The sequence below is a fragment of the Amblyomma americanum genome, chromosome 1 (assembly GCF_052857255.1).
Source record: "Amblyomma americanum isolate KBUSLIRL-KWMA chromosome 1, ASM5285725v1, whole genome shotgun sequence".
Classification (NCBI taxonomy): Eukaryota; Metazoa; Arthropoda; class Arachnida; order Ixodida; family Ixodidae; genus Amblyomma; species Amblyomma americanum.
In genome coordinates this window covers 195,471,087-195,487,372 of record NC_135497.1, presented here as the reverse complement: position 1 = coordinate 195,487,372, position 16,286 = coordinate 195,471,087, and the positions used below count along the sequence as shown (strand labels likewise).

Sequence of the window (16,286 nt, the reverse complement as noted above, 5' to 3'; positions counted from 1 at the left end):
AAGGGGGTACATATTGCCGACTAGCAGGCAATGCTGGGAGCAACCCACACTAAGCATAGTCCCCTGCCAGGTGGTGGCACTGCTTAGTGCACCTTCCCAGCCTATAGCTCATTACTGCAAGGAGCATGTTTGCTTGTGTCGATGAGCCTGCACTTAGCACTGTAGGCATGTGCATTGTGACGATTCATTTCGGAGGTCCTTCACACATATCAGTGTGTAACTGCTGTGTGTCATTTTGTGCCTGAACTCTCATTTGCTTATTTTCAGCTGTCTTAAGTGCACAATTTTTTTAGTACTGTGCACTACATACTTATATCCATGCCAGCAAGAAGAGCTTTGCTGCTATTATTTTTGAAATTGTTGGTTATATATGACTTGCATGTATGAATGAAATGCAGTAAAAGCTAATGCTCTGCATTATGTTTGTTGGTTGTGAGAGTTGTAGTGAGTAATGTGTATGTTGTGAGCCTACAGCCTAATTAAGTTTTTTTCCTCCTCTTGTTTCATAACGCCCTGGGAAAAAGACGTGGCGGTCGGCTGCAAGACTTGGAGCTCAAGCAAGCTCTCAGGGATGTCATCTTCCAGTGGGGAAAATGCATTTAAATATCTCAAGGATATGTGCGCTGCTTTTTGTTGTTTATCTAGTCAAAAATGTTTTGTGACAGATTGCCGCACCTGGTTGCTCAAGAAGAGCGCTTTTATTGTTTCATAATGCCCTGGGAAAAAGTCTGGCGGTCGGCTGCAAGACTTGGAGCTCAAGCAAGCTCTTAGGGATGTCATCTTCCAGTGGGGAAAATGCATTTAAATATCTCAAGGATATGTATGCTGCTTTTTGTTGTTTATCTAGTCAAAAATGTTTTGTGACAGATTGTCGCACCTGGTTGCTCAAGAAGAGCACTTTTATTGAATAATATTGGATCTCAAATAAATGTTTTTGCAGTTTTTAGCTTATGTGTTGCCGCATCTTTTTACCTTGGTTGCTCAAGAAGAGCGCTTTTATTGTTTCATAATGCCCTGGGAAAAAGACGTGGCTGTCGGCTGCAAGACTTGGAGCTCAAGCAAGCTCTCAGGGATGTCATCTTCCAGTGGGGAAAATGCATTTAAATATCTCAAGGATATGTGTGCTGCTTTTTGTTTATCTAGTCAAAAATGTTTTGTGACAGATTGTCGCACCTGGTTGCTCAAGAAGAGCACTTTTATTGAATAATATTGGATCTCAAATAAATGTTTTTGCAGTTTTTAGCTTATGTGTTGCCGCATCTTTTTACATCTGGGTGGATACTCTTCTGCCGAATGATAATTCAAGAATAGCCGCCCTGCTTTTTGAAGTGAGATAAGGATGTCCAAGAACGTGAAGCTGCAAAAAGAAATTTAAGCAAGATAATGACACATTTGCATTGTGTGGTAAATCTGTAAAAACAATTGAGCATACTTTGCTAGTATTCATCCAGATTTCGACGAAAGCATGGATTGTATGCCCAAGGCCCTGGAGTTGGTGGGAACTCGTCCCCTTCAATTTGCTCCCCATGATGGGCCCTCCCTGGTTTCTAGTTACTTTAACAAAGGAGGGCACCGGCGTCGCAGCGACCCGAGCACCATGGACAGCAAGATTGCTGCGTACGCGCTTGGGGGGACACCACTTGCTGTTCAGCTCGGCAACTCGACGCACGCTGACATGCGGCGCAGTGCTCCACTCTCCACCAGCAAGGAGAGGCTTAGTGGGGACATTTCCCTTTAGCTCAACCCGTCCGGCCCTAGAGCTTTTCCCCTATGGGCAAATGTTTGCTTGTAGCCTTGCTGGTGAGTCAAATGACCTCGATTCCTTAGCAGCGGTTGCCTAGTGATCTAAGCATCTGCTTCGTATGCGGGAAATGCAGAGTGTGATCCCCAGTGCCACAGGGTACCACCAGTGATACAATTGGTACAAGCTTTCCCCTGGTCGGGTGCTCAGCTTATTTAGGGTGAAATGCTTAGGAAATGGGTCGTTAACCCCACCTTGAGTAGAAGAAAACCTTATGCCATGGCACTCTTTGGCCACAGATGCCCTTGCGCCATAAAAATCCATCATAACCACCTTAGCGTATTTTGTTGCTATCCGGCATTGTTGTTGCATAAATAAATGCCATGTCTATGTCAGCTAAAGTGTCGATCCTTTGTTCCCCCTCAGAGCAAGGCTTGCCGTGGTTGGCGTGTGCTCGGTAGCACTCGCAGTCACGGGGTGGGGTCAGCGGTTTTGAACTTTGTCAGCCGCATTTAAGCGGAGAAGACACATTTATACCTCTTATTACAACCCTATAAGTTCAGAAATAACAAAGGTAATTCGAATGCCTACGCGGTATATGTTACCAAGAAATGGTTGGAGGCTTAAAAGCTGGCCAAGGGCTGCCTAATGATGCAAGTCTGGATTCAAAATTGCTATAGCGTAGAAATCAATGGCATTCATATTTCAAAAGGGGGAATTCCTAGACTGCACCTTCAGGTTTGACAGACTGGTCAGAGAAATATAAAGGGGGGGCCAGAGACCCCCCATTCATGGTGGCAAGCTAAATACATAACCACAGGCACGCATTCCGTAGCCATACCAAGGTTGCATGAAGTCTCCATCCATGTGCCCACAGAATGAATACAACACGCTTAACACAAATGTCCAGACAATTTTTTTCTTTTTTAGAAGCACTTTTTAATTCTGTACATCAATCATTCATGACAGTGATGGAACATCAGAAACGGGTTAATTTTTTGCTTCGGGGAATTTCTAGTTCTGCAAGTGGACTTAGTCCTGGAGCAACAAGTAGGAAATCCCAGCACCAAGAGCAGCTATGGCCGCACTTGCAATTGGGACTGTAATCAAAGAACAAAAGTAATTACTGGGTGAACTTACGCCACAGCATTCTTCGTATCTTGTAATACAATTGTGTGAAGTTACAGAAAAACCATGTTGGATATTTGGCAATGCAGAAAAACCATCACATACTTCACTTTTAATGGCATTCTTCCTAGTTATAGCATGTCATTCTCAGTTGCAAGCCTTAATGTTGCATCACTGAGTTCAGTTGGATTGGAAAATGACCACTTGCCATTCCAGGAAAATAGGACATCTAAACCACGAGTCGTCTTGCCACATCATGCTTCATTTCGGCTTGCAAAAGTGTGTGAAAAATATCAGTAGGCCTGGGCAAATGTAGCTTTTGGGTTCGAAATGCATAGTAATTGTCTTCAAACAACTTGAAGCGAATAATTCAAATAGTACTTCTGGTACACACAAAAAAACGACAATAGAGTGACATTCCTTTCAGCACTTCTGCTTCGTGTCGGATGTTTCAATGTTGCACTGCAGCACTTTAGTTTTGGCTGAACAGCACAATAGGCATTTTCAAAATCATGTATTTTTTAACACACAAGGCCTTTACATGAAGAAAAAGAAAGAGAGGGCACTGAAGCTTTACCAGACTAATCGAAGCTGTGCCGACTTTCTGCAAAAATGGCCTTCGGAAACTAAGGGAGCCGACCTATGTGTGGAGTCGACATCTTTGTGGGACGTCCCACTGCTGCCATTTTACTTTGAACACAATATTTTCAGTGTCCTAGGAGCTCACACCTGGTATCTCCGTAAAGTTCTACCTCTTCACTCTCTAAAGATGTAACTTGTAAGTTGCGAATTAAACTTGCATTACTTTGACAGGCTAATTAAGTAGATAGCAACAGCAAAAATCCACTTTTTGAGCCCCCTTTTATCATCTCGACAAGAATGCTGTTTCCGACAGTGCACAGCAAGTCCCAGGCACACTTGCTTTCTCCTCCCGTCTTTTTCTTCACCTATCCTCACTTGAGTGCATTATCTGTGATTTGACTATAATTTTATCTGAGCAAAATGCAGTGCAGGAGAAAAGATTCAGCGGGAGTGAATCAGACTGCAAGTTTTATCTGCCTTGCATAATCGGCTAGCAGCTGTACTGTGACATCAGTTCGCATAAAAAAAAAATCTGGAAAAGGTTTTTTTAAGTCTCACAAAAAATGCGCACAGCTGTACTAGAATTTTATAACATAGGCAAATTAACAAATCAAATTTACTGAAATGAACAAAAAGGACTTCTCAGTCTCTCTAAAATGATATGTGCCCTCAGCAGCAGTTCAGTCTCGTGAGCACCACTAGAGCTCGCCAACAACTGCATGACGCAACCACCTTTCACTTCCCGAGTTTGCTTTACTCACATGTTTTTCATGTGCAGTGAAAAGGCTGCTAGTTATGTGCTCACTATCACAAATGTAAAACAACTAATGTAGCATGAATAGGTACAAAAAAGTGGAAAGCAGGGCTACCACTGCAATGGTGACCGCTTGTGGCCGTGGCAGACACTGCCATTGGGGTGCAAGTTGAGAGAAAAGAAAACGGTTTAAACTGAGAGGGACTGCACAACGTAAGCTACTACATCTTCAATCTTTCTGCTCTCATGGAAGAATTTTTTTTTTTTTTTTTTTTTGGTGGGATAGTGATTTCTAGGTATCAATTACAACCAACAAAAAGGTGTTTCAGGGCCCCAAAACAAAACTTTACCAAGTCCAAGTTTTGCACATAATAAACAACTTACTGAGCATGTTGCGACCCCTTGAGAGTTGTTCTGTTGCCTCTGTAATAATTTCTGCTGTTTCAACACCGTCAATAACTTGCTGGTTGCTTTCTGGGAATAAAATAAAGACGAATATTTATTAAGGCTTTGCGAGTACATCTGAAACCTGAATGTCAAATCAAGTAATGCTGTGTTAAAACGAGGCTTTAAACCAAATGTACTGGAGCCCAGACATGTTACACTAGTCAGGACTGAGTGAAACAGTAACTACAAAAGGAAAATTATTAAAAGTATGCCCTTTCCAAAGCCTTCCTTCAGCTAGCAGAAATCTAAGACTGCACACAAGGTTAGTTACCATAAGCAAATAACATAAATGTAAAATGTCAATCATACTCAATTAATGAAGCTGGTTATATCAGTTTTCTTTGTAGATCCCTATTACCACTGAAAGTTCTGCTGGCATGTCATTGGTGTACATCACTACTCGGTTGCAATACATCATATGTGTACTAGCACTTTCCTAACAGTACAAAGCTCACGTTAGTTTGTGCCAGGTAGGGGCAGAAATCGGACCTTGGTTTTCTGCAATTCGTACAGCAGCGTGGACAGCAGAGGGCAAATAAAAGCACAAACATGCAGTGCCGAACTTGCACATGGCACTACATGTGCACGTTCTCACTCTTACGTCTTTGTCTTCCGTTTTCCTTCTTCCCATAAATGTGCAATAATCTCCACATAATTTCAACTCTGCCAGCTGCCTGAAGAAGTAATGTCTTCATCCCAATAGGCAAAACCTGTTGTATCTGCTACACTTTCACAGTACTAAGATCAGGGGAACCACAGGGAGACGATGTTTGGGCACGGCAAAATTGAGTTCAAGGCCAAAACACAAACTCTGGAGCCAAACTCTGTGAAGCCAAGTAAGTCATGTCGGTACATTCACGGAAACCAAGACTGTGCAAACAATAAACACCAGCAAGCTATGACGTACTGACTTAACGTTCTCCAGGTAACCACAGCCACAAGTTGTGTGTAGGTCTATAGGTAAACGGTTTGGTTGATGGGGGGTTTAACGTCCCAAAGCGACTTAGGCTATGAGGGATGCCATAGTGAAGGGCTCCGGAAATTTCGACCACCTGGGGTTCTTTTACGTGCACTGACATCGCACAGCACACGGGCCTCTAAAGCTTCGCCTCCATCGAAATTCGACCGCCCCGGCCGGGATCAAACCCGCATCTTTTGGGCCGGCAGCCAAGCGCTATAACCACTCAGCCACCATGGCGGCCGTCTATAGGTAAACCTTAGATTGAGGTACAGCAGCAGCTCCAAAAGGATGTGCTACTGACATAAGCAGAGCTGAGAAGGCCATCGAACAGATTTTTCAGATTTAACTGTTTATACAATAGGGGATTTTGTCGAAAATACACAGAAACTCTGTAGAAACAGCACTTCCAATAACTATAAGCAGAGTTTAACGATGTTATGTGGGATTGTTATAAGCCGAACCTTGATATAATGAACACGGATCTTATGAATTATTGGCTATATCGAACTGCGATTTTTACTTTATATATCGAACGTGGTTGACCATGAAACTGATATATCGAACTCCCCAGCATTAAATGGTGCCTGTTCAAATGGCAGGCTTCGCCGCAATACTCTAGTAACTGGTGGTGGAGCCGCAAGCATTCGCACTGTGGCTCGCACGCGCGCCAACAGCACTACGGAAGATAGAGTGGCATGGAGGATTGGTAGCCCGGCGGTCAGCACGCATTCACGCCTCTCGCACCGATCGAAAGCGCCCTGGAAGCATCAACGTGGTAGCGTTGCAGTAACCATCCTGCGCTCGCTCGCTTCGGCTGCTACGGAGGTGGTGAAAACGGCGATACTCTGACGTACCATTTTCCACGCGATACAGCAGTAATACGGGGAAGCTGCAGTAGCTGGCGCATGACTTGCCGCTGTTGCTCGCTGGCAGTGCTGTGGGAGAGAGCCAACCTAAATGGCGTTCGTTTTTTTGCAGCCTTTGGAATTGCCGTGAGCGCCATCTAGACAGCGCTAAATCTTCGTGGAAGGTTTTCCCATTTGTCTAATAACGATCGCCCGAGTTACCATCCCCAGTGCCGATCTTTGGGGTGGGCGACCAGTGCGATCGCATAGGGCGCAAGCATGAAGGGGGCACCGGCCCTGTTGGGCATGAAGCATTAGGTTCGGCTGACTCCGAAGGACTCGCGCAAAAAAAATCAATCAGTGCCGCTGTCTTCGCCGTCCTCTCCACATGTCGCCTGTTCCGAAGCTAGTATGCCACTCCGCCAGCAACAAAGCGAGCGGGGCTTCAAGCAAGAGACTCGTGTCCCAGGCAAGCGCAGGGGAGAAAAAAAGCTAATCCTTTGCCGTCAAAGGTATCAGCTTGAGGGGTCTGCGTTCTCTGTGCGATGACCTTCCAGTCCATACACTCTAGTGAGGCCCCGGTCACACGAGTGTGCCTCACAACCACCGAGGGAAAAAAAAAACTGAACTGACACCATCGTCAAAAAAACACGCGGCACGAGAATCTAAGGCAGCATTAAGGTCCGCAGTGCATTATAAAATAAAGACACACGGATCAGTTCATCAAATGACCGAAGTTGATTCTTTTTTGCATCTGATGCCTGCATTTTTGGCTCGCAATGTCGCAAGTGCTGGACGGCGAATGCGCAGTACGCAGGCAAAAATGCTCGGGCACTAACTGCCTTAACCCACCGGATTGGCTCAGTGGTTAGGGCGCTCGGCTACTGATCCGGAGTTCTCGGCGGGTTCGAACCTGACCACGGCGGCTGCGTTTCAATGGAGGCGAAACGCTAAGGCACCCGTGTGCTCTGCGATGTCAGTGCACGTTAAAGATACCCAGGTGGTCGAAATTGTTCCGGAGCCCTCCACTACGGCACCTCTTTCTACCTTTCTCTTTAGGTCCTTCCTTTACGATGCGGTTCAGGTGTCCGCCGAGATGTGAGACAGATACTGTGCCATTTCCTCTCCCCAACAACCAAACTGCCTTATGCTGCGCCATCTAATACTCCGTATGTGCGGGTGTATGCATGTATGTTTTGCCAGTGTGCTAATTCAAGGGCTTGGGAGCAATGCCATGGAGCCAACCAACTGCACTCAATAAGTAGAGAGCTAGCTCTATGCGTTACTAAATGGGAACTTTATTGGTCCCTGCATTACGGGGAACTAATTGCTGCTATTTATCGTGGAATAGCTATAGTATGTGTCACTTTGGTGTCCACTCTATTCATTCCTCTAGCATTGGCTGGTTTCTTATTAGGTTTAAATCAATCAGACAGCCAATATAGTTGTGCTTTGTTCGTGCGTGCAACCTTCTTGAAGAATAACTGAAGTTGTCTGGGAATTCAACTAAACCTATTTTCCACTGTTAAGCCTCTTTGCACACGTGTTTTTAGACCAAATCAGCTGCTTGTAATATTAGCGGCCTGTTACCCGATGGGACCTATGTATAACCTAGGGCGGAGTCATGACGACTTGTGGCCCAGAAAAAAAAAATAATTGAAAAAGGTGAACTTAAAGAAAACAGTTTGACAGCCGAGGGGGGGGAGAGGGCACCTTAGTAGGAGTTCGCACAGGGTGCCGAATGAGGTAAGGCCGGCCCTGATCATCATCCCTTCGCTGACTAAATTGCACTAGGACTTGTGTCTGAGCGAGTTGGTGTGACATACTAGAGACAGACAGCCAACAAACGGACGCCACTCAAGAAAGAACACACACACACGAGGCTGACTAACAACTGAGCTTTTATTCAAGCGAACGAGCACATATATAGTGAAATGAGGGGGAGGGGCTAACAGAGGGGATGGTATGCTACGCAATGGCGGGCAAACAGAAGTAGTCACGTCAAAAGGGCAAAAAGTTAAAACCATAAAAAGAAAAACAAACAACAAAAAGAAATGGGGTTTAGACGGCAGCACTGGAGGTATGGTATTAAAAACAATAAAAAGTATGAGCCTCAGGCCAAGGTAAACTTCCTGTCATACGACACGTCACTCGAAAATAGTCAAGCAAAGGGTGGCGACGGCAGCACTTTCATCTGTGCTGGAGCGTTCTTGTGAACGCAGATGGGCCCTAGCTTCGCCACACAGACAGCCAGACTCAATGGACCTGGTTTTCCAGCGAATGTCTAATCTGCAGTGTGTGAAACGTTACTTAGGTGCTACAAAGGTATTTCCAACGGCCAAACCTCCAGCCCTTCCATGGACAGAAACGCGCAAAAACCAAAGGTCGTCATTCCGTATATTCATGCACTTGCGCACAATGTTAAAAATATTGCCACAAGATGTGGCGTCTCGGTGCTTTCTTCGGCACCTAGAAAAGCCGTGATGTGCGCAAAGGTGAACAATGATACAGCTGAATGCAAGTGTGACACGAGACATCAAAGCCCGTACACATCATGCGAAGTGCTCATTTGCTTTACTAAAACCTCAGTTGTTAGTCAGCCTCGTCTGTGTGTTCCTTCCTGAGTGTGTCCATTTGTTGGCTGTCGGTCTCCAGTAAATTGCACTGCTCTTGCAAGCGTTTTTGATGAAATACTGTATCACGAATTTTGGCTATATCGAACTATTTTACGATTTTTTTTTCACCCATTCACTATAACACAGGTTCAAATGGTATTCAACTAAAGCAACGTCAAAATATATTCTCAAAGTACTGTAAGGTTTGGGATTCGCACTATACACAATACTATGATTTTCCTTTAAAAATTAAAAAATGCACTAGAGATATGACTTTCACTCCAGAAAACTGCAGTGGTTGAAATTAATCTGGAGCCCTCCACAACAGTGCCTCTTTCTCGCTCTGTCTTCTTTAACTCCCACCTATATCCCTTACCTCGTGGTGTGGTTCAGGTGTCCAGTGAGAATGAAACTGTTACTGTGCCCCTGCTTTTCTCATTACCAATTTTAAAGGGACTATGCAATGAATAAAAAGTCGCTTGTAAATGTTTTCAATGCTTAGAAATGATGCTAAGAAGCATTCACACCAAGTATAAGTCTTTGGAACTGAGCCGGCAATTTATTATGAATTTTTAAAAATCGTGTTTTTTAAAATTCGCAGCCCGATTGGTGTGCTCGTAGTGACCGATTTTGAAACTAAAATCGTGAAAAAAGACGTCACTGTACCCATGACGTCGCCAGGCCACCACACGCTCTCGTTCGCTGCAGCCACGGCAGACACGACGTCACGGGCACACTTCGTCTGCTCATGCCGCCACGCGACCCTCTCGGGCATTACCTTCGCGCATATGGTTTCATTACCTTCGCGCATATGGTTTCAATTTTTCTCTGCTGCCTCCTTCTGTCGGGAGTTCTGGAGCCACTCACAGTGGCTCGCCGAGTCGCTGCTGTCGTCGCTGGCGTTCAGCCGGTATGGCGTGAACGCATAGGGCTCGATGCCCATCGCGGCCGTAAGAGTGAGCAGTCGCGCCTCGAGGTCCGGGTCCATTACTGCTAACTACAACAGACGACAAGCAAAAAAAAACCCGACGCGCGCTGCAATCGCGCCGCCGACGCTGCTGCTGGGGTGCTAGGAGCGACAACCGGAAGTTGCAAAAGGAACGTCAGCGGATGATGTATTCATGGGCGGGGGCCAGTCCCAGAGCTGTTTTCTTTATTTTTGTCTGGTGCCCCGAGTGTACGAGTTGAGGGGGGAGAGGAGGAGCATAATTTTTAATCGTCTATATCTTTGGTGTTATTGATGCTAGTGTAATAAGAAACGTCTTCCAAAGCACAGCGTTGCGAACAACCAGCGGTACAGTCCAGAGGCAGCGTTCAGTCCAGAGCACGCAAGAGGGACCAAATGTTAGGCGCTTGAGCTTTGGAGCGTTCGGCACTTCTCATCGTCTTTGTTAAGCGGCAGCCTGTGAACATTCCAAAGCCGAAGGCCAGTCTTACAATTCCCCCTGGGCGAAAGGGTGCCATCCTGGCGTCCTAGGGCGATGTGACGACGGTGAGGTCGTGGTATGGTTTGAGGCGGGTCGCGTGGACAATGGCGCGGCCTCGGCGACGATGATGATCATCGTCGCCGAGGGATGGCGTAAGGGGTTCGATGAGGTAATTGACGGGGGATGTCTGCTGAAGAATACGGTAGGGTCCCTGGTACTTACAAGTTTGGAGGAAAGGCAGGGACCTGAGGAGGGTACCCAGAGCCAGACCAAAGAGTCAGGAAGGTAAGTGGGAGCAAGTGCAGGGGGATCACGGGTGCTTTTCTGCTGCTGCTGGGCGTGAGAAGTGAAGGACCGAGCAAGGTGTCGGCATAAGTTGCGGCTTGAGAAAGAGTTGTAAATTCGGAAGCATCAGTGCGGTAAGGTAGAATAGTGTCCATTGTGCAAGAAGGCTCACGGCCGTACAGGAGAAAGTATGGAGAGAATCCGGTGGTGGCTTGAGCAGCGGAGTTATAAGCGTAAGTGACAAAAGGCAGAACGGCATCCCAGTTACAATGGTCGGAAGCAAAATACATGGCCAGCATGTCGCCGATGGTGCGGTTAAAACGCTCAACCATGATTTGTCCGGGGATGGTAGGCGGAGCTGGTGCGGTGAACGACGTTGCATTCCTGAAGGGGAGCTTCTACAATTTCAGAGAGGAAGGCCGGACCTGTGTCACTGAGCAGCTCTTTCGGCGCACCATGGCGAAGAATGATGCGATGGAGAATGAAGGATGCAATGTCGTGGGCTGTAGTGGATGGTAAAGGTGACGTTTCAGCGTAGCGTGTAAGGTGGTCGATGGCAACGATGATCCAGCGGTTCCCAGTTGATGTGCCGGGAAGAGGGCTGTAGAGGTCGATGCCAACATGCTCGAAGGGCTGCGCTGGGCAAGGCAGCAGCTGCATAAAAGCAGTGGGTCGGCGAGGTGGATGTTTGCGTCGCTGGCATGCGGCGCAGGACTGAACGAACTGGCGGACATAACGGGCCATCCCACGCCAGTAGTACTGCTGTCGCAGAGGGGTGAATGTCTTCAAGAATCCGGCATGGGCACGCTGGGGATCATCGTGGTAGGAAGAGCAAATGAAGGAGCGCAGATGTGTCGGAATGACGAGAAGCCACTTGCGACCATCCAGGAGATAGTTGCGGCGGTAAAGAAGCTCGTCTCGAATGGTGAAATGATGGTACTGACGATGGAGAGCACGGGAAGGAGGTCAAGACGATTGGCCAGAGAGGAGATCTAAGAGGCAAGTGATCCACGCGTCTTTGCGTTGCTCGAAAGCCATATCAACGGACTCAAATGTCAAAGAAGGCAGGGCGGATATACAAGGCACTGCCTCAGACCGTACAGGGGAATGTGAGAGGGCATCAGCATCGGCATGTTTGCGGCCGGAACGATAGATAACGCGAATGTCGTACTCTTGGAGTCGCAGAGGCCAGCGCACCAGTCGACCAGATGTATCTTTCAAAGAGGACAACCAGCAGAGGGCGTGGTGATCGGTGACAACGTCAATAGGGCGTCCGTACAGGTAGGGGCGAAATTTGACGATCGCCCAAAGGATGGCTAAACACTCTTTCTCGGTGACAGAGTAGTTGGCTTCAGCTTTTGTGAGTGTCCGGCTAGCGTAAGCGACAACGTATTCGTCAAAGCCTTGCTTGCGCTGAGCGAGTACTGCACCGAGACCGACGCCGCTGGCATCGGTGTGGAGTTCCGTCGGAGAACGTGGGTCGAAGTCACGCAGAATTGGTGGAGTGGTCAGGAGGTGACGGAGTGCCGTAAACGCTTCATCACAGGCTGGCGACCAGGCCGAAAGGTCGTGGCTGGTCGTGGCTTGGTCAGGGGGTGGATGATAGTGGCGAAATTGCGGACAAAACGGCGGAAGTAGGAGCAGAGGCCGACGAAGCTGGGGAGGTTTTACAGATGTGGGCTTTGGAAATTCAGCCACAGCTCACAACTTGGCCAGGTCCGGGAGAACGCCATCCTTCGACACGACATGTACGAGAATAGTGAGCTGCCAAGCTCCGAAGCGGCACTTTTTCAAATTAAGTTGGAGGCCAGCGTCGGCCAGGCAGCGAAGAACAGTCTCAAGGCGCTGGAGGTGAGACGAAAAGTCCGGGGAAAAGATCACAACGTCGTCTAGATAACAAAGGCATGTGTGCCATTTGAGCCCTCGGAGTATGTTGTCCATCATACATTCAAATGTGGCGGGTGCATTGCAGAGGCCATTTGAGCCCTCGGAGTATGTTGTCCATCATACGTTCAAATGTGGCGGGTGCATTGCAGAGGCCAAAGGGCATGACATTAAATTCATAGAGCCCGTTGGGTGTGACGAATGCAGTTTTTGGGCGACCGGCCTCCGATATCGGCACCTGCCAGTAACCGGAGCGCAAGTCCAATGAAGAAGAGAACTCAGAGTCCTGCAGGCAGTCGAGGGCATCGTCAATACGGGGGAGAGGGTAAACGTCCTTGCGTGTAATCTTGTTCAGACGACGGTAGTCCACGCAGAACCGGATGGAACCGTCTTTTTTATTTTTTTTTCTTGACCAGGACCACTGGCGATGCCCACAGGCTGTGCGACGGCTATATCACGTGACACTTGAGCATGTCGGTCACCTGCTCGTCAATGATGCGGCGCTCAGCGGCTGACACGCGGTACGGACGTTGGCGCAAAGGGGCATGGGTTCCAGTGTCAATACAGTGGGTAACGGTGGTGCTGCGGCCCAAGGAAGGTTGCTGGTAGTCAAACGAAGCTTGAAAATGCTGCAGAACGGCGACAAGCTGGTCTCGTTGGGTAGACGTCAGGCGGCGTCGACGGAACGGTGAAAAATATCGACATACGACTGATTCGTGATGGGAACAGGCGTAATGGCGCTGACGCAAAGGCTGGCCATGCTATCGACGAGGGGGTATGCTGAGGCGGGATCGAGAACGGCGACGCTAACAAGCGATTGGCCACGGAGTAAAGTGGTAGGGCAAGAGAACGGGTTGGCCACATAAATAGCGCTGGAGCCACGAACAATTGTCAGCACGGCATGAGGAAGCAAAACAGACTTCTGGTCAGCACATCGTAAAGAGGGGGTATAAGTGACAGTTGCATCTGAGAGAGCAGCACAAGAAAGAGGCACCAGCACTGAAAAGAAAGGCGGAACGTCTGCGTCCTCTGAGACGACCACAGTAGCGGCAGCAGCACCGGTTACGTCCAAGGGGGCGTCACTGTAGGGCGACAAGTCAAGCTGAGCACGGGCACAGTCAATAACGGCGTGATGTGAGGAGAGGAAGTCCCAACCAAGGATAATGTCGTGCGAGGAGCGGGCGAGGACGATGAACTCGATTGTGTAGGGAACGTTCCCGATGAGCACGCGGGAGGTGCAGGCGGCTAACGGTCGAATGTCCTGAACACTGGCCGTGCGGAGAGAAACGGGAGGAAGAGGCGTCGTCACTTTTTTGAGTCTGCGACAGAGGATGTCACTGAGAACGAAAACGGCTGCGCCAGTGTCAACAAGTGCTTCAACGGCGACTCCCTCAACGAACACGGTAATAATATTGACAGGCAGAGAAACAGGTCTTGAGTGAGTCGCTGGCGACGCAGTTCTTGCCTCCGGAACTGCGGCCGTTAGTTTTCCGCGTGGACGGCGAGTTGGCGGCGGAGCATCGGAGAACGGGAACAGCGGGCAGGAGACGGCGAGCGGTGGGAGCAGGGATGGTACCTGGGAGAAGAATCCGGAGGCGGCTCGTGTGATGCAGGCGAGGACGACGGCGGAAGGTCGTACGACGGCTCACGCCTATAATCGTAGGGACGGTGGTCACGACTGCGACACAAACGAGCCACGTGGCCAGCGACGCCACAGGCGTAGCAAATAGTGCGGCTGTCTTGTGTGCGCCAGGGGTTGAGTGGTTGCGGCTGTGATTGGGGGTGGGCAACCGAACGGTAAGGTGGGGTTGCAGGTTGCTGGGGTTCTAACTGCCGGGTAGATGGTTTGTAGACGGGCAGCAGGTGAGAGCCGCGACCGCACCACGGCATCGGCGTACGTCAGAGGAGCCGCGATCAGGGGTGGCTGAAGAGGAGGTGGCAGGACTTCAGCGACCTGCTCCTCGATAACACGCTGTAGGTTGGGAGTGAGCGACGGCGCAGGCATAGGCGGGCAGATAGACAAAGATAGCTGGCGTGCGACTTCCTCACGTACAAACTGCTGGATGCGCTGGAGGGGCGACGGTTGGTCCAGAGTACCATCTCCTGAGAGAGCCAAGGCGGAAAGTGTGGCCTCCTGAAGGCCTGCACGCCGGGTAGAAAGGCGCTGTTTGCGCAGCTCATCGAAGCTTTGACAGTAGCCGACGACACCGGAGACAGTCTGGGGATCTTTGGCAACGAGCATCTGGAAGGCATCATCCTCAATGCCTTTCATAATATGTCTGATCTTGTCGGCCTCTCTCATAGCAGGGTTGACACGCTTGAAGAGGTCGACGACATCTTCTATATAACAGGTGAAGTTTTCACTGGTTTGCTGGGCCCAACTTCGCAAGCGTTGCTCGGCGCAAAGCTTACGCACTGCGGGACGGCCAAAGACTTCTGTCAGGCTGGTTTTTAGAGCTACCCAGCTTGAGATGTCAGCCTCGTGGTTTCGAAACCAGAGATTGGCTACGTCGCTCAAATAAAAGATAACGTTGGTGAGCTTGACGGTATCATCCCACTTATTGTAGGCATTTACGGGTTCATAGGAGGCCAACCAATCCTCCACATCCGTGTCATCTGTGCCGCTGAAGATGGCCTGGTCACGCTGGCACGCGGCACCGGAACAGAAGACAGCCGACGGAAGCGGTGAAGCAGTTTGGGTGACGGTCTCAGGCATTGCAGAGGCGGTAGGCAATGCGCAGGTGCGAAGCTCCACGGCGAGGAGATCGTTGGCACCTCCACCACTTGTAATAAGAAACGTCTTACAAAGCACAGCGTCGCGAACAACCAGCGGTAAAGTCCAGGCACAGACCAGAGGCAGCGTTCAGTCCAGAGCATGCACGAGGGACCGAGCATTCGGCGCTCGAGCTTCGGAGCGTTCGGCGCATCTCGTTGTCTTCTTCGTTAAGCGCCAGCCTCTGAAGATTTCAAAGCCGAAGGCCAGTCCTACACTAATTTAAAGATTCTTGCGTTGGGGTGACAAATGATGAAATGCCTATCTCTCGTCTGCTTTACGTAATCTCAATTAATTTATTGCATAGACCCTTTAAGCAAGAAATATCTCATGCATGTTCCTTTTTTTTTTTGAGCTTCTGGAGGAGCACTAACATGAACACCTGTCCTTCCTCACACTTTTCAGCCTTGGCAAACAAGGTTTCTCCAACAGAAAGTTAAATATTAATGCGACAGTGTTAAGGCTCCTGCTGTGCAGAAAATATGGCATCAGTGTTGCGAGCAAAAAGGCAAGTGGCCCTCCTGCCACCTAGGTCATGTGATCTTGTGACGTCTGCAGTCAAAATTTGAATTTCAGCGTCTTTGCACTTTTCCCTCTCCTCTCGTCACTTTTTGCACGCTGGAAGGTCAGCGCTCCTCCACCGGCCCCACCTCCGAGGAACAGCTTCCTGGCCTGCTGGAGCTACGCGGCTAATTGGCCGTGGCCTTGGTAGCTGCCTGACGTCTGAAAGAATCTAACCAGTAGCCACTTCTCAACATGTATACGTAGATGCGAGCGACGGAGGAGGGTGCGAGCATGAAAATGTCGCCGGGAAGGGCTTGTCAACTTTCGCGCATGATTGTGG

The 16,286-nt window shown here is 48.9% G+C and overlaps 2 protein-coding genes across 2 annotated transcripts in view; one reads left to right on the top strand and one right to left on the bottom strand.

The window, feature by feature from the left end:
- Nucleotides 1-1,516, top strand: part of LOC144114453 (serine/threonine-protein kinase 31-like) — a 152,922-nt gene extending 151,406 nt beyond the window's left edge. The window contains exon 25 of the mRNA XM_077648197.1: nucleotides 525-1,516. The gene's annotated coding sequence lies outside the window, so the exon portion shown is untranslated. The remainder of the gene's footprint in view (nucleotides 1-524) is intronic.
- Nucleotides 1,517-2,646: 1,130 nt separating this feature from the next.
- LOC144114450 (protein odr-4 homolog) overlaps nucleotides 2,647-16,286 on the bottom strand; it is a 46,548-nt gene continuing 32,908 nt past the window's right edge. Inside the window, exons 10-11 of the mRNA XM_077648195.1 lie at nucleotides 4,590-4,679; nucleotides 2,647-2,841 (exon numbers count right to left, since the gene is read on the bottom strand). Of these exons, the coding sequence (XP_077504321.1) occupies nucleotides 2,774-2,841; nucleotides 4,590-4,679 (158 nt within the window). The 3' untranslated portion in view covers nucleotides 2,647-2,773. The remainder of the gene's footprint in view (nucleotides 2,842-4,589; nucleotides 4,680-16,286) is intronic.